The sequence below is a fragment of the Pyrus communis genome, chromosome 4 (genome assembly GCF_041283825.1).
Source record: "Pyrus communis isolate YQ-2024b chromosome 4, ASM4128382v1, whole genome shotgun sequence".
In the NCBI taxonomy this organism is placed as follows: Eukaryota; Viridiplantae; Streptophyta; class Magnoliopsida; order Rosales; family Rosaceae; genus Pyrus; species Pyrus communis.
In genome coordinates, this window is record NC_142568.1 from 13,649,646 (window position 1) to 13,667,774 (window position 18,129).

Below are 18,129 nucleotides of genomic sequence, written 5' to 3' on the forward strand. Positions count from 1 at the left end.
CAACTTAATCCCAGACAAGTTTCACAGCCTCAGTTTGTGCATTAACACCAGAGACTCTGGTTTACCGATCCCTACCTGCCGCCCTCTGACACCAAAATTTTGTATAAAACATGTGGTGGGTCAACAAATTTAGAGAAATCGCACACTTCAAATACATCGCTATAACACATGTATGCAAAAAAAGACACCTATCTAGGGACACTCATTTTTATGTGATGTGAAAATTAACTTGACACACAAATTAAACCCTATTTGTGACAATTGTAGTAGTTATGTAAGTAGGGATCATTCTAGACCAGGGATTAACAAGGGATGCTAATCAATACAAATAAGACTCAAAAACACTAAACTAGACTCTATAGACTCTAAACTAACTTTAGACACTTAAAACAACAACAAACACTCAAAAAGACTCAATTCTAGACCCAGCAAGTGATTTTGACGAAAATAAGACTCAACTTGACTCAAAAGACTAAAGAAAACAAATTTTGACTCAAATAACAAAACTAAATGAAAGGGGGATTGTTTTTGACGAATTTAAAACTTAAAACAAAAACTTTGTAAAAACGAAATTAGGTGAATTAAATGGGTGAAAGGCTAGTTAGAGGGTCCTTCTCCACACATGACATATGCATATAAACCAATTTCTAGTTATTATTCCTTTAGACTATTAATGACAACGCCCCAAGTTAGTTGCGTCGCACAACTAACCAACAAATTTTCCTTATTTCATTGAATTAGATGGAATACGCATCGCAACCAAATTATCTTTCTCAAGTCCTTTATATGAAACGCATAATAAAGATACAAATCAAAAGTCATTAAGTTTTGTGAAAACCATAAGCATTGACAAGGCATTCATCACTATGAAACGCATGAGACTCATGCCAAGGATTTACTTAACACGATTGTGACTAGCAACCTCCACTACTTGTGAATATAAGTGAATAACTATTACGTGAGACCCCCTTATACTCTAGCATCAAATTCATGCATGCAAATTAAGTGTCGACCACCAACCCACATACATAAACAAGTTTTAATAACTTAGATAAGCAAATCACATTCATGCCTTAAGAAACAATAACGGGATATAATCAATTCATATAAAACATATAATCATGGCTTCAAATTCACCTCTAACTAAAAAGAAATTAGTTCCACATGTTCATCATAATTGAAAACCAAATTAATATAAACATTGAACTAAAACTAAGGATAGAATACACCTAAAAACGCTCCACACTCCAATGGCAGATTTCGAACCCTCCTTGGATGGCAGATTGCATAAGTCTTCTTCTCCTTCCTTCCTTGCTTGCGGCACTAGGGTGGTGTAGGGTGAATTGTGGTGTTTGATGGCTGAAAGTATGAATGAATGAATGAGTGAATGGATGGATTGAATGGTGCGGCATAGGGTTTTATTTATAGGCTAATTTATGCACAATTTCTGAAGGAAAAGGATTGCACAATCCAATGGGAAAAGGGTTAAGTCTTTGTAGAAACCAAAAGGGAAAGGGATAGGGAATTTTCGCCAGAAATTAAGGGCTTCTAGAAACTAGGTATTTTTTGGCAGAATTTAGACTTTTAGAAGGGATAAAGGGCAGATTTCTGGACCTAAATGGATAAGGACTCATGGCATAGGTGTAGGAAAGGGATTACAACTCCTAAACCTCCAAGGAATGGCCTATATGCGGCATACAAATGGTTTATGCTTCTAGAATCTGAGTTTAAGTGTTTAAATGCATAACTAATCCCTCCTAAATAGCTATATTTAAGGCACAGCCTGATTTGCATAGGATAAGATAGGATAATGTTAGAGTTAGGAAAGGATAAGGTTGGTTAGGATAGGATAAGATAAGGTTGGATAAGGTTCCTTATTTCTTGCTGTTTCCTTATCTTATTTGCATTTGGACTCCTTTCTCCAGATTTTTAGCCTTTCCTAGCCCTTCTTGACTTCAATTTCGTCCATCCTCTTTGCTCCATGGTTAAGTTATCCAATCCATGCCCAAAACTGCTCCATTTAGCTTCAAAATGCCCTTTCTTGCTCCTTTTGCCATTAGGACCTAAAAACATACGAAAATAGCTTAAAAGACTAAAATAAATAGTAATTAACTCACTAAATGCAAGGAAGCAACATAACTAAGTAGCATAAATATGCTCCTATCAAATTCCCCCACACTTAGCTTTTGCTAGTCCTCGAGCAAAACGAAATAAACAAAACTAACAAAACACAATCTAGACCTTCCAATATGCACCTTAGGGATTTCCAATGAACATGACACATTAAAGAACACCACATACATAGATTTTAGTTATCCCTACCCTTGAGCATATACTTAACCATAGTTACCACACACTAGCTCCCATTTAATCAATTAAAACATGATTTTGAATGTAGTAACATGCCTTAGAGAATCCCCCAATTCCTCACTGGATACACTCTATTTTCACATAGATTTTCTGACTACACTCCCTACACTAGGTATATGTGAGAAGATTGTTGTAAATATGTAAACTAATACTCACATATGTCATAACAAAGAAGGCAATTTCCGGAATTATTAACATGTATATGATCTCATGAATGGAATGCCACTACTTAGACACAAGAACCAGGGATACCATATGCTCAAACCAATTTTAAACTCCACATATTGAAACACATAACAATCAAGATCGAAGTCTTAGGGTTGTAACTGGGCTAAGGTATTGGTTAGCAAAGAAAGGTAAGGATAAACAAAAGTTCTTAAAGCAATAATAAGCAAATTAATGAAATAAACACTTAGAATTCACTTTTGAATGCAGAAATCAACTTTGAACACCAAAGGAACGATTCACACAAAACTTAGGGTCAAATTCAAACTTTTGGACCCTTTCTTCAACAATCAACACTTGTGAGTTCATTCTCACTTATTTTCAACTCTTTTTTCTTTCTTTTTTTCTTCTTTTTCTTCTTTTTCATGTTTTTTTTTTCCCCGTGCCCTAATCTTTTTCTTTGGCACACCAACCATACAACTTCATGGATTCCCAACGAAAATCCCTTCCCCCACACTTGTTTTTCCGCAAATTGTAGATCAAAAGGAATTCCCTCTAAGTCATGCTTTCCTATCCTTTAAGAACAAGGGTATGGATAGTCCTAATCTAGACTAGGTAAGGATTATGTGGGCTAACAAAGACAATAGGCTAACAAAGGCTCAAAGGGGTTAACATACAATACATATGCAAAGGGTAAGGCTTTTTGGCTCTGGTTTTAACTAAACAACTTCATCTTGTTTTATGTTACGCACTCAATTTTATGCTTTGAATGAAATGGCCATGAGTTCTAGTATTTGGAACTATAGTGATGAAACGCATTCTAAGTAGTAACCAAGCAAAGAATGATGAGATCATGCAACGACTTTAGAAAACAAGAAATCAAGATTAATAACTCTCCAAAAAATGTTTAGGCTCAAGTCTCCCAGGGTTGTAGCGTTAGTTTGAGTTTCTTCCTTCAAGCATGTTACAAAAACTGATTTTTTTCCTTTATGATTACATGTGAATTTGTAAATGTCAACTACAACTAAGCATAAACCAAAGAGCATATCAAACTTCCATCCATGTTTGTAACTTTCTTTAATAGTCATGCAATTAAAAACCAAATCCTCATCATTGTGTTGGAAGGTATCCTAAGACACAAAAAAACATAAAAATAAAAACGACTCTAAAAACAACTCTTTTTTGGGGTTTTAAAACACTCTTTTTCGATTTTTTTTTCTTTCAAATTTTCGGATTTTCTATTTAAGACACATAAAAATACTTCAAAACACTTAAAAACAGTGAATAACAACTTTAGAAGTGATAGGTGATAAAATCCCATGAAAATCATGCCAAAATAGCTTGTTTACCCCCCCCCCCCCCCCCACACACACACACACACTTAAACCAAACATTGTCCTCAATGTTTTAAGCATAGACTCACAAACAAACAAACAAACAAATAACACAACTAACAAACATGACAATCATGGCAAAGTAAAAGCAATAAAGAGTAGGGTTTAGGAACGCAAATCTGGTTATGGAGTGTTGGAGATTCCTAGGTCTTCTTTATTTGAATGCATGGGTCGCCTCCCAAGAAGCGCTTGCTTTAACGTCTTCCAGCCGGACAATCCTTCCTCTTAAGCTTCATTTGGGCCCACAGCATGGAATTGATCTTTGAATGGGAGGTGATACTTGAGATGATCCGGTAATGGTTTAAATTCTAGAGTGGGTGCCTGAATCATTAACAACATATTAGTATAAAACAAAATTGAAATTCGGGGAGGTGGCTTACCTGTGTGCTCCGACATGAACTCAAGAATAAACACCCCTTCGAAAGTTGTAGGACTAGAAAATTCAACTAGATTTGGTGTTTTGAGAGTTATGACTTGTCCCGTGTCATAAAATCCAGCTTCTTTGGGAATTGTTGTCTCAAGTATATCCTCTTTAATGAATTCTAGACATTCCCCAGCCACTTCTTGCTCTTGATTCTTTGGAAATGATTCGAAGATGACTTTCTCACCCTCTTCTTCCTTGGATTGCATGATCTTGCAAGGAATAGGGACATTTGGAGGAACGGGGTTAGAAATAATTAAATTTGGAACAACCTTACCTGAATTGGATGGCGTAGGAGCAATAGGTGCCTACGGCAAAGGTGTTTCCACCCTTGCCGTGGGTTGGGTGTGTTCCTCTTCCTCAAATTGCAATCTTTCATATTCCTTGTAATTTGATTTTGATGGTTTAGGGTTTTTTCCAACCTCCTTGCTACTTCTCAAGATGATTTCCTTGGCAGTTTCAAATCCTCCCTTCAGATTTGCAATGGTTGAACTAGGGAGTTTGCCTTGGTCTCGAAATTGTCCTACGAACTCTGCTATCTGCCCAATTTGCTTTTCCAAGTCATCCAACCTTTTGTCTTGATTTTGCATTGCTTTATTTTGATTTTCTTGCCACTGAGACAAATTGGTGAGTAACTTAATAAGCGTATCATTATACAAAGACGTACCTGAATTTGTTTGGGCATGTTGTGGTGGCTGCATAGGTGTTGTATATAACTCCTCATATGGCTGCCAATATTCTCCTTGTTAAGCCTCCTTGACTTGATTTTGTGAGCCATGCGCCAAAGAAATTAATTCATTAGGAATTTGATTATAATCTATTGACGAACCTGAGTTTGGTTGGGCATATTGTATATGAGGTTGTGGTGGCTGCATAGGCGTTGAATAGAACTCCTTGTATAGCTGCCAATATCCTTTGTGTTCAACTTGTTAAAATTCCCACCACATAGAGTTTGAATGATCACTCCAATCTCTTTGTGCACATTGATTTGCTTGATATTCTTGACTATAAGAAGCAACAAATGTACGGACACTTTGCATTGTGGACCCTTCGGCATACTGTGATAACTGACAAGTAAGATTCGCTATTTGAGCTTGAAGATTAGCAATTGCCATGTCTTGCTTCTCTAGTACCTAAAATCAAAGAAATAAAACTAAATCAAATATCAAAAGAAAAATAAACAAACAAACAGAGGGATTAGCAATTTTACTAATCCCCGGCAATGGCGCCAAAATTTGATGTGAAAATTAACTTGACACACAAATTAAACCCTATTTGTGACAATTGTAGTAGATATGTAAGTAGGGATCGTTCTAGACCGGGGATTAACTAGGGATGCTAATCAATACAAATAAGACTCAAAAACACTAAACTAGACCCTATAGACTCTAAACTAACTTTAGACACTTAAAACAGCAACAAACACTCAAAAAGACTCAATTCTAGACCCAACAAGTGATTTTGACGAAAATAAGACTCAACTTGACTCAAAAGACTAAAAGAAAATAGATTTTGACTAAAATAACAAGACTAAATGAAAGGGGATTGTTTTTGACGAATTTAAAACTTAAAACAAAAACTTTGTAGAAAACACTTTGTAAAAACGAAATTAGGTGAATTAAATAGGTGAAAGGCTAGTTAGAGGGTCATTCTCCACACATGACATATGCATATAAACTAATTTCCAGTTATTATTCCTTGAGACTATGAATGACAACGCCCCAAGTTAGTTGCATCGCACAACTAACCATCAAATTTTCCTTATTTCATTGAATTAGATGGAATACGCATCGCAACCAAATTATCTTTCTCAAGTCCTTTATATGAAACACATAATAAAGATACCTATCAAAAGTCATTAAGTTTTGTGAAAACCATAAGCATTGACAAGGCATTCATCACTATGAAACGCATGAGACTCATACAAAGGATTTACTTAACACGATTGTGACTAGCAACCTCCACTACTTGTGAATATAAGTGAATACCTATTACGTGAGACCCCCCTTATACTCTAGCATCAAATTCATGCATGCAAATTAAGTGTCGACCACCAACCCACATACATAAACAAGTTTTAATAACTTAGGTAAGCAAATCACATTCATGCCTTAAGAAACAATAACTAGATATAATCAATTCATATAAAACATATAATCATGGCTTCAAATTCACCTCTAACTAAAAAGAAATTAGTTCCACATGTTCATCATAATTGAAAACCAAATTAATATAAACATTGAACTAAAACTAAGGATAGAATACACCTAGACACGCTCCACACTCCAATGGCAGATTTCGAACCCTCCTTGGATGGCAGATTGCACAAGTCTTCTTCTCCTTCCTTCCTTGCTTGCGGCACTAGGGTGGTGTAGGGTGAATTGTGGTGTTTGATGGCTGAAAGTATGAATGAATGAATGAGTGAATAGATGGATTGAATGGTGCGGCATAAGGTTTTATTTATAGGCTAATTTATGCACAATTTCTGAAGGAAAAGGATTGCACAATCCAATGGGAAAAGGGTTAAGTCTTTGTAGAAACCAAAAGGGAAAGGGATAGGGAATTTTCGCCAGAAATTAAGGGCTTCTAGAAACTATGTATTTTTTGGCAAAATTTAGACTTCGAGAAGGGATAAAGGGCAGATTTCTGGACCTAAATGGATAAGGACTCATGGCATAGGTGTAGGAAAGGGATTACAACTCCTAAACCTCCAAGGAATGGCCTATATGCGGCATACAAAGGGTTTATGCTTCTAGAATCTGAGTTTAAGTGTTTAAATGCATAACTAATCCCTCCTAAATAGCTATATTTAAGGCACAACCTGATTTGGATAGGATAAGATAGGATAATGTTAGAGTTAGGAAAGGATAAGGTTGGTTAGGATATGATAAGATAAGGTTGGATAAGGTTCCTTATTTCTTGCTATTTCCTCATCTTCTTTGCATTTGGACTCCTTTCTCCAGATTTTTAGCCTTTCCTAGCCCTTTCTTGACTTCAATTTCGTCCATCCTCTTTGCTCCATGGTTAAGCTATCCAATCCATGTCCAAAACTGCTCCATTTAGCTTCAAAATGCCCTTTCTTGCTCCTTTTGCTATTAGGACCTAAAAACATACGAAAATAGCTTAAAACACTAAAATAAATAGTAATTAAGTCACTAAATGCAAGGAAACAACATAACTAAGTAGCATAAATATGCTCTTATCATTATGCACAAAAAAATTAGTGTCCTTTTTTGCCATTTGAGACGCTGCCTTCATTTCTAGGATAGATATATATCTGTTTTTCATTCATTTGTTCACGAAATGCTTTGTGAATATGTACCTGTGTAAATGTTTGGAAGTAGAAAAGTATATTTATTGCATCAGAGTGCATTGAGTCCCATCGTTCCAGACCTAAATCTGTCCATTCACAAGCTTACAAATATACGGGTGTTTCTTTTCGTACCGATCACATTTTCTCTTACATCTGCTGCTGCGTGAGCTTCTGCTGGAATTACCATTCTCATTGCCAATGATCGTAACAAATGTGGTTTCAACCATTGCAAAAGGTATGAGACTGCCACAGCTATGGCTTTTATCAGCTGGTTAGCTGTGTCACCATCGTTTCGTTAAACTTCTGGTCGCTTGCTTCACGGTGAAACACTGATAGGGAAGAATATTCATCAGTGATTAGAGCCTTCTGATGTTCTCAACTTTTGGCCTCTTTGGTGTGGAGACATCTCTGCCAAAAACCAGAAAGCTTTTAGGCCTTTTTATTCAAACCAAAGAGCGATGATTGTGCTTCTACAGGTTAATTGTTGGATTGCCCTTATTTTGTACATAGAAATATTTTGGCAGAGTATTATTGAGATGATAATAGCCTTTAACATGGAGATGTGTACAAATTTTGGATATTTTTTTTACTATGAAATCTTTTTTCGGCATTGTTGGTTTCTTGCAATGCGTTTTACAATTGTATGGTTTGTAAAAGTCCATAAAACATACAATTCTTTCACTCATTGCCTAGCAAGTGCCTGAGAGATACAAAATGTTGCCTATGTGATCCATTTACCTTAAACTTGCTTTAAAACTTCCTAGGGCTCTATATAAGCACTGAAAGCAACATTAGAAAATCTGCGGGCAAGATCGAGATCCCCTGGTGCATTCCATGATGAACGAAAATGACTCGCATGCAATGGGATACACCTCTTTTCTTCCTTCCCGCTTCTTCTCCTCATTTTTGATGTCTGAGAAAGGAAGAGAAGGGTTATATCTAGATTGCATGAAAGATTCTCTAGAAATATTTATGGTAATGTTAGGGAGGCTAAATTTAGAATTTAGAGTAATGCTATGGAGGCCAAATTTTTTAAACCAAATTGCAAATCAATTGAGAGGAACATGTTCGTAGCCGTTGGATCAAATTTCAACAGCACGGATCCCTAGACTTAGTGGATTAGGAGGAAGGGATCCGGAGAGGATCTAGTTCCTAAATTTATAGACAAAATTTTACAAATTAAAGGACATGGAAGTTGATGATTGTTTTATTACTTAAATATTGATAAACGTACTTATTCTTATTAGTGACACGTCATTTAGTTTACAAATTTAGTCTCCCTAATATTACCCAAATTTTTATATAAAAGTTGTGCGGATAATTATGTAATTAGCTATTAAGGGTAGTGTTTTTATTTTCACGTTTTCTCATGGAATTAAGGGTTGAAATGCAACAGGTGTGATAGAAGTCAAGTTGGCAAAATACAATCATTAGCTTTTGTTTCAATTGATAACGTAATCTAATTCATGAATTACATGTTGAAGCCGAATTTACATGGTTTATGAAAGCATTTTTCAGGTTAAGGACCAAATTATTCTACTTCCCTATCAATTGGTAATTGTAGCTTAAAGGAATTTTTACCGCCTATAAAAGTAGGGATAAAAACACTTAAAAATACTTGCAAGAGTATAAAGTTGTCGTAGTATAGTAGCTCAAGCAACATCATTTTTCACAATGATTGAATGAATAATTTGTGTTTAAAACCAACTCTTAATTATTTATTTAAAACAAAGTTTGAAAAATATTGATTTTAGAATTTAAAATAATAAAAACGAATTTAAACTAAAAACAATTAAATAAGTCAACTAAAAACTAATTTAAAGAAAATCAATTTGTAAAAGCCCTAGGGTTCATCCTTCACCTTAGAAATCCTACGTAGTTCTTCCAATTATTTATGAATTACACATGCATATTTTGAAGGTTACGCTTTCAAAATATATATCCTACTTGGAACCTCCAACATATAACGTATATCTAACATGCAACCCGTCCGGACCTTCGGATCAAATATGAACATGAAAGACTTATTATGCTTTATGAAAATCATTTGAAAAATCATGCAACCCTTAAGACGTGGTGTTCATCCTAAGTGAAATTACAATTATTAACCACAAGAAGCTAGCACTAATTTCAGGGAACCTTCAGACCAAAATTGCATCAAATTACTTTTCTAAATATCCTAATAGTCGCGAATCACTAAGACACTTAGATAGTTTAAAATATATTCTACCTGTATAACCAATAAATTAATACTAAGAATAGGGTAAAATATATGGTATAATATGGACTCATCAGTGGCAAACTTAGAGAAAGAATGAAAACTGTTTGAGAATGAATCTTATATTATGTGAGCTTATAAGTAGTTGGGTTACACCCTCGCTTTTATCCCTGTAGACATATTGTGTTCTTCTCGTTCCAGAAAAGGAATATGACATCCCTAGTGTGAATTATCAAGATCTTTCGAGTGCTTTTGAAGTATTTGAGGGACTCTCGGTCAGTCAGTCATGGTTTCATAAATCTTCTACGGCCGTTATCAACTCTCTTTACTATTGTTCGATGCCGCCATTCTCAAAAAGGGTGAAGATATATACCGTTATTTGGTCTGCCGTTTCTTCTCTCTTCCATTTTCAAATGTTAATCTTGTGTTAATCACACCTAAAAATGGAGATATAAGCTAGCATAAGAGTTAAGCACTTACAAATAAAAAAATAAAAAATAAAAAAATAAAAAAAATAAAAAACGATATAGATGTTCTTAGAAAAATGCACTTCGTTGCCGGTTACAATTATATGTTTTGGACTTAACGTGCGTCTTTATTATTTGTCAACCATTTTTTCATTGCACAACTTAATTCTCACGGTGTAGAAATCAAATATATATGTATGGGCTTCATGTACTCTATTAACCTAGAAAATGCTTTCATAAACAATGGAAATTGGTTTTAACATGGAATTCATGAGCTATGATTACTTTATCCTTTTGAAACAAAAGCGAATAGTTGCATTTTGCCAATCGACTTGTCTTCTTTCACACCTATTACATTTCAACCCTCAATTCCATGAAAAAAAAAACTATTTTTCATTTTTTAATATTATGATAAATGCTTTAATTGATTTAACTGAATACATAATTATCTGCATCAAACTCTCACTAAAGTAGTTCCAAAGAAACATTCATACAACAAGGATATACGTTATTTGTGAGAAATAGCAGATGAAAGGATATAGCCATTCATGTTACTTTCTTCAAGTGCCATAGTTACTGCTCTCATAGTTGCTGTGTTATTATCATAAACGCTGACGCTAAACTCTAGAACTAAAATAACTTATCCGCGACGCGGATATACCCCTTTTGTCCTTTCCTCTGCTTTTTCTCACAGATAATGGATAATCTCCTTTACATGAAAGTTTCTTTAGAACTACTTTAGGAAGAGTTTTGATGCGGATAATCATGTAATCCGTAAAGCATCTATGATTAGTGTTAAAAAAATGACAAAAGGGTTGGTCTTTGCTCAAGGAATTGTGGTTTGAAATGCAATAGGTAATGAAAAGAAAGACCAGTCGATTGGCAAAATACAATCAGTAGCTGAAAGTTCTAGGATGGTACTAGTTTAACCTAGAGGGGGTGAATAGGTTCCAACTTAAAAATCCAATTCAATTTTCAATTTAATTTTCAGTTCTCAAATTAAATTCACATTCACATCACATATCAAACTATCATACTCATATGCAATTAAAACGATAAATAAAAAATGCACAAGGATGTAGGATTTAAGGAGGCAAAACCCACCACTGGGAAAATCCTCGGGCTCCCAAGCCAGGACAAACACTAAGAGAAATAAGTACAGAAAGACTTACAAAACTCATCAGCTAAACACGCATACTAGTAGGCAGTTTTGTCTCCGCGCTTTGCTACTCGATCTCTCTTCAGTCTTCGAGTAGAAGTGGCATGACACTAACGCAGCCGTCAATCACTGTCTCCTCGAACTTTGCAAGATACTAACTCAATCATGCAAAATGTATGTAATGAAATGATTTTTGGAAATCAACCAATTATGAAAATCACAAGGCACATTTTCATAATTGATTTCAATTGAAGCGCATGAAAAATCAGTGAACAAAAACTAATATTTTCTTTGAAAAACACTTGGCAATAAACTGATTTTTCTGAAACGAAAAATAACTCTCATTGCACTTAGGGCTGCTAACAAACGTTTGCTTTCAAATGATATATCATGTGTTAAAAGCAAACTAAAAAACACTCTGATTCATCAAGATGAAAATATAAACCGACTTAACCCAAGGGCATGCGTCACATGAATTTTCTATCTGTTTAATGCATTGCTGCTAGTGTTTATATCATACGGAAACAACCTAAATGCATGTGCAGCAGCAGTAGGAAAAACTCTAAACTGATCTAATGCATGCGGCAAACAAAACATAAAAACATATTCACTTGGTGCTGATGCTCAGTTAACCAGTCTGTGTTATGCGGCAGCACCCAACCAGGTAACTAGGACTTCTATTTATATGTGCAGCAGCTAGACTCTCTTATCCCTATCATATACGCGTGAGCCACAAGCCTAATAAGACCTAATCACTTACCAGTTAAGATATAATGAGATAACTAGGTGAAGGGATATATATGCAAAACCCGAGACATTAACATCAAGTTAAATTCTTAAAAGTAAAACAAGGTTATGCGGCAAGACTAGGATCCCAAAGGTATATATGCATATATATGCTAGGGTTTTAAGCTGACTTAAAATTATGGGCTTAAACTAAAGCATAGTTAAACTAAATGGCCCATTGAATGCAAATTTAGACTATATGAATATGCATGCCAAATTTACCTGAGTGAATGTCTCTGAAAACGTTTATCATTTTGTGATCGAGAGCATGTGAGACAAACTTAGACTAAAATAATTACAACTGAAAACAAGCACTAGTCTAAGATTACAGACTCAGGCGTTTTGTTTAGGAATAGCCAATTTTATCCTAACAGTAGCTTTTTCTTCAAGGGGATAAAGTAATCACAATCCATGAATTCCACGTTGAAACCAATTTTCCATGGTTTATGGAAGCAATTTTTAGGTAAGTGACCAAATAATTATGCTTCCATCTCCTCAATTATTCTTAAAAGAAGTAAATTAAGCCCAAACATATATATTAGATTTCGACACCATACGGTAAGTTGTGCAATGAAAAAATTTCATGGACAATGGTTGATGAATAAGAACATCGTAAATTGAGTTGTTTAAGGAATATAATTATAATCGGTAATGGAGTGCATTTTTCTAAGATTCATATCTTCTTTTTGGTAAGCGTTTAACTCTTATGTTAGACTATACCTCCATTTGTGCGTGTGATTAACACGAGAATAGTGTTATAAGTGTAAGAGAGAAGAAGTGGCAAGCAATATAACGGTATATATCTTCTCCTTTTTTGCGAATGGCGGCATAGAGCAATAATCATGACAGTTGGTAACGGCGGTGTAAGGTTTGAGAAACCACGACTAGCATGCTCTTCGAGCACCTTGACCATTGCTATATATAGGTATCAACCCTTGCTGTTTTCTTGAACAATTTGTCCCAAAGAGAGGTAAGGGTTTGAGAGCTTGAGGGTTGGAGCACTATGTCTAATAAGGAAGCTGAGGAGGAAAGAAGGCTATCTCAGTGTGCAAGGACTTAATGGAAAAATAGTAAAACAGGTAAGAGTGTGCAACGCATCTTAAATCCCTAATCTATATTTAACCTTCTTCGTAAATCGGTATTAGCCAGATAATTACCGCTTCGAGCATCCTTAATACTCAGTTTAATCTCTGTTTTTCGGTTTGATGAACTGATTCAGATGATGGACACCAGGAGCAGACTGTCTAAGCGACGAAAGGTCTCCCCAGCAAGATCACTTATTAGCTAATTTCGATTAGTTCATTGTTTAAATCTTACTTAATTATGTGCATGCTAAATCTGCAATGCAATTAAATTCTTGTTTCTCTTTGCTATACATGACAGATTCTACAACTGCTCCTGCCCCAGAAAGTCAACAGGAGGACAATGAAGTGTTTGTGCTGACAATAACAAGATTTCTCCATGACCTGAGAACTAACCCTGCAGAACCCGACGGCTCCACAACCCCCGGCGATCGAAACTAGTTCTCTTCCTGTAGGGAAAGATTGCAGGAGGGGTACGATTATCTTAAGTAGTAATTGTAATGCCTGTCCACACAAACTCTTTATCCAGTTTTTATTCTCTTTACCAACAAAAAAAATGGGAAAATTACTATTAGTATATAACAATAACAGAAATTTGAAATAAAAAGCCATACGAACAAAGACAATCGGACATCTGATATTTCACGCTTTCAATCAAATGAATTACAGGCTCTGAAAAACCATGGGATCTATAACAAGAAGGAATTTTACGAGGAAAGGAAAATGGTACATTTGAGGTTGAACAATTTACAATGGTTCCTGAGCATAAAGATAAGTAAGGTGCAAACTGGAAAAATCATTGTATATTTAGTAGAAGAAACGCAGTCATTACCCGAATACCTCAGTTTCCTGGAAAGCAGCATGGATTAAGATCTGTAAGGGGGCACATGCATCTCGTCCAAAAATATGTGTTTCATGGTTTAAGTAACCACTGAAGCTAAAAACTTTCCAACTGGTGTTCTTAAGGGGTGTGTTGAGACCGAGAGTACATGAATTGGACAAAACGAAAAATGCGGTGACTTTGATTATTTTGAATCATTTGACCCTTGATGATATAATAACCTATTGAACGCTGCACTTCAGCTTCTCAGCCTCAAGCTCCTGTTTCAAGGCTTTCATCCGTTCGACTAAGGCCATATTTTCCTGGGAAATATTTTCAGGACTTTTAAGAAAAGGAAGGATTCAAACCTAAGGGAACTTTCAAACACACTACACCAGCACATCATTGTCCATCTGAACTGATAAGGGAAAAGAGAGAGACAAAACTTTGATGTAACGTTAAAATCCGCAGTTAATACACATTATTTGGGTTCAGATCATATTTGATTTCTAACAATCGGTATTTAATAATACGAGCAAGCCATCCTCAGCATGGTTTCTAATGAGCTCCTTAACATGGTTTACTAAAGGGTGCATAAAGGTAGATGACATTGAAAGAAGATAAACGTTTGGGTGGAAAAAGAATGAAGTTATGAAACATTACAAGAACTTTTGTACAAGTCTTTTACTGAAAAGAAAGGGGTCACCTTTTGTAGTTTCAACAATTTCTGGTTGACAGTAGCGGCATTTCCATCACCCTCCCCAAATGATCCCGTTATCTGTAAGGAAGACAAACAATTAATTGATCTGCAGAGGGATGATCATGACAGGCACAGAAACTTCTTAGTTACATCCCAAGATTATGTCGTTCGACTGATCATTTTAACTCAAGGATGCCCTTTCAAAGATTGAACCCAAACCCACTTTGACAGGAATATAGGGAAATAGAGTGATAGCACCCATAGTTTAGTTTTTCCAAAGTGGGTTTAATTATCTTTCGATGCAGAGATCATTTTCAAAGACTAATCTTGCTTTGACAATCCTTACTATTCTAAGCATGCAATCACACTCTCCAAAAATAATACGAAAACTAATTTCCCACAACAATGAGTTTATATTAACTCCAATCAGATTAGTGTATAACAATGACAACTTACAATCAATACCAGCATTAAACACACAAATGAAAACTCTAATTGTTGAAAGAGTTATGCAAATAAATTTAAAGAAAGGAAGAATATGACGCGAACCTGTTTGAGTTGATTCATACACTTGGTAGCCTTTTCGGCTTCTTCATCGTATTTCAGCCTCCACTCAGCAGATTCATCCATTGCTTCCCTATTCGCAAGGTCAAACTGCCGCCTACAAGATTTCGATAGAAAGAGCATATAAAATTGAGTGACAAACTCTCTAAAACAAAATTAGAAACAGAAATAACAAGTAAACTCCCACATACAACTAAACCCCAAAATCCCATAGAAATAAAAATAAACCCAGTTCATTCCATGGAAACATTATTAACATTCGTGCCATATGAAGCTCTGAAAATTAAAGTGTACATGTGAGATCATATAACAATAAGACCGAGTATGAACCATATGAGCCAAAACACAATGTTGGAATTTCTCATCAATCACTAATGGAAAGTAAAATCTAAGAACTTGGGCTTAATTTAATTGAGGTATATCTAATGGGAATTCATTCATTCATTCATTCATTCATTCATTCCATCATTCATGGAATCCGCAAAACTATGAACCCTTGAGAACAAATTTGAGATTTGCAGTAGAAAAAGATGAGATGGGAAGCAAACAGCAAACCTGAGGAGCTCGGATTCATCGGAAGAAATGGAGTAGTCGATGGTCCATAGCCGCAAGTAGACGGCGATTCCTAGAAACATGACCAGCACCAAACCCACCAGTATTTTCTTGCTCCCTCTACTACCACCCCCCATTTTTTTTTAATTTTATTCTCTCTCTCAGTTGCTCAAGCTTCTGCAACTTCTCTACAGGCTTCGGCCATCAAAGACGATCTAACGGGTCGGTTAAGAACCCGGGCCTCAATTACTTCACAGTGGATCCAACAACATAAATTCGACTTTATGCTACTTCTTCTTTCGGCCTAAACTTTTAATTAGGATTTTTCTTATTCGCGCAGTTTAATGATCATTTTTACTTGTAAGTAAGAGATTTATATTTTATTTTCGTTAAAAATGAATTTAAACCTTATTATTGCTAATCTATTGTAAAGATAAGCTGACTCTCCATAGTTTAGATAATGTTGTTTGTTCATAAAAAAAAAAAAAAAAAAACTATACAAATGATACTAGGGAAAGGATGAAATCAAACTCGCCTTTGGTGCATAATTTAAGTGTACATAATAAAATTGAAATTGTGGTTTATTCACTCTGCGTTTAGATAGAGTGTTGGCATTTTTCATTGAATATTGAAAATTAAGAAACAGTTTTTAAGTACACAAAAGTTTAAGGTACAAGTTGATTAGAGCATGCCACACCGAAAGTACTGTTTGTAAATATAAGTAGGGTTCAATGTAAGAAGGGTAAGAGGCTACATTAGCCTCACGTGGGTGATGAATATAATTTTTCCCCTCTAGTAATAAGAGAGTAACTTAAATAGAACAAGTTCACCATTAGATGACATCTTTATTTAATGATGCAATGTATTTGAAGAGAAATTTAATTATTACCTTGTATATAATTAGACCGGATGCCATAGTAACAATGACACACCCCGACCGAGATCAGGGCATGCTGGCCGTCACGTGGAAGTGACGTAACCATGTGCACAGTGCGGAAGCAAAAATAAAATAAAATAAAATAATAATAATAATAATAAAAGTACGAATAAATAAAAACCAGCTATACACAAAGTAAGAACATACATGTGCAAGCAGAAGTGTGAAAAACAAAGTTTAGAGCACGGAAGACCTAATGCAGTCCGGGAGAAACAACACTACATAAACACACCCAAAGGTAGTCCTACACTGGTGATAATTTGTCAGATATTCCGGGAAAGTCCTCTGGGGAGCCACCACAAGTGCTAGCCAACTAGAACCTGGAAGGGCGCAAAACAGAAAGCGTGAGTGGGCAAAAACAAAGCTTTTCAAAAACCATTTCATAAACACAGTTCTAACCCCTCGCCGTAAAACCTGTATACTTCCCAGAAAATAGAATATATATATATATATATATATATATAAATCATGCTCAGAAATATGCCATGCCAAATGCCTCGAAATAAAATGCAAGTACTCAAGTGATGCCAAACAATGCCATGTAATCTGTCAGCCGGAGTCACCTAACGTGACCTGTACGGCTGAATCTAAAGCTCAAATCTCCAACTCACTAACTATACCTACACACGAGTCGAAACCACCTAAAGTGGTCTGTACGACAGGATTGGGTGTATAATAAGTACGCTCAAGTGCTACGATCACGTGAAGATTGGACGAATAATCGCGGGTCACCTACGAGTCGGAACCACCTAAAGTGGTCTGTACAACAGGACTTACACCTAACTTGGATCCAAGATGAGCGTGTGGTGCGGGAGGTGAACATCACGTGAAGGATTATGCCCAACTCTGGGCGGGAGCACTAACACCGGGGGTGCAGTTTATGAGCTCTCTATGCATCTCAAATCACTATTGAACATAAACATAAACCATAACTTACCTGGCACTTACTTGTATGTCCACAGCACCAACACACACACACACATATATATATATATTTATGCAACTAATAATGCATAAACAAACGGCAAACATAATGCATGGCATATAAACGTATAAACGTTTCATTTCACTTTCTGGGAAAAACATATGTATATAGGTATATACAGAAAACCAAAAGCCCACTCACTAGTATGTAGAAGGGTCGTAACCCCCTTGCCTCGAGTGATCGCGCTCGTCCTCGG

General features: G+C 35.7%; 1 protein-coding gene across 5 annotated transcripts; it reads right to left on the bottom strand.

The window, feature by feature from the left end:
• Positions 1–314: 314 nt before the first annotated feature.
• LOC137723520 (uncharacterized) lies at positions 315–16,270 on the bottom strand. Of its 5 annotated transcripts, none has more exons than XM_088692530.1 (4): positions 16,015–16,270; positions 15,445–15,556; positions 14,902–14,973; positions 315–5,483 (listed from the first exon to the last, which is right to left on the bottom strand). In XM_088692530.1, the coding sequence occupies exons 1-4, from the start codon at positions 16,146–16,148 to the stop codon at positions 5,280–5,282; spliced, it is 522 nt and encodes a 173-aa protein (XP_088548656.1). In that variant the 5' UTR covers positions 16,149–16,270; the 3' UTR covers positions 315–5,279. The 5 variants fall into 5 exon arrangements, with proteins under 5 accessions (XP_088548656.1, XP_088548658.1, XP_088548657.1 ...); XM_088692532.1 differs by lacking the exon at positions 315–5,483 and adding an exon at positions 13,633–13,824 and having other exon boundaries at positions 16,015–16,266; XM_088692531.1 differs by lacking the exon at positions 315–5,483 and adding an exon at positions 13,633–13,914 and having other exon boundaries at positions 16,015–16,266.
• Between the last annotated feature and the right edge of the window lie 1,859 nt (positions 16,271–18,129).

What these genes read in the sequence shown, in the direction of transcription:
- LOC137723520 (XM_088692530.1), bottom strand. Translation starts at nt 16,148, where the DNA reads ATGGGGGGTGGTAGTAGAGGGAGCAAGAAAATACTGGTGGGTTTGGTG. An exon ending in GTATGAATCAACTCAAACAG is followed by an intron (nt 14,974 to 15,444) that starts GTTCGCGTCATA and finishes TCTTCCTTACAG; the next exon opens with ATAACGGGATCATTTGGGGA. An exon ending in AATTGTTGAAACTACAAAAG is followed by an intron (nt 5,484 to 14,901) that starts GTGACCCCTTTC and finishes CTTTGATTTTAG; the next exon opens with GTACTAGAGAAGCAAGACAT.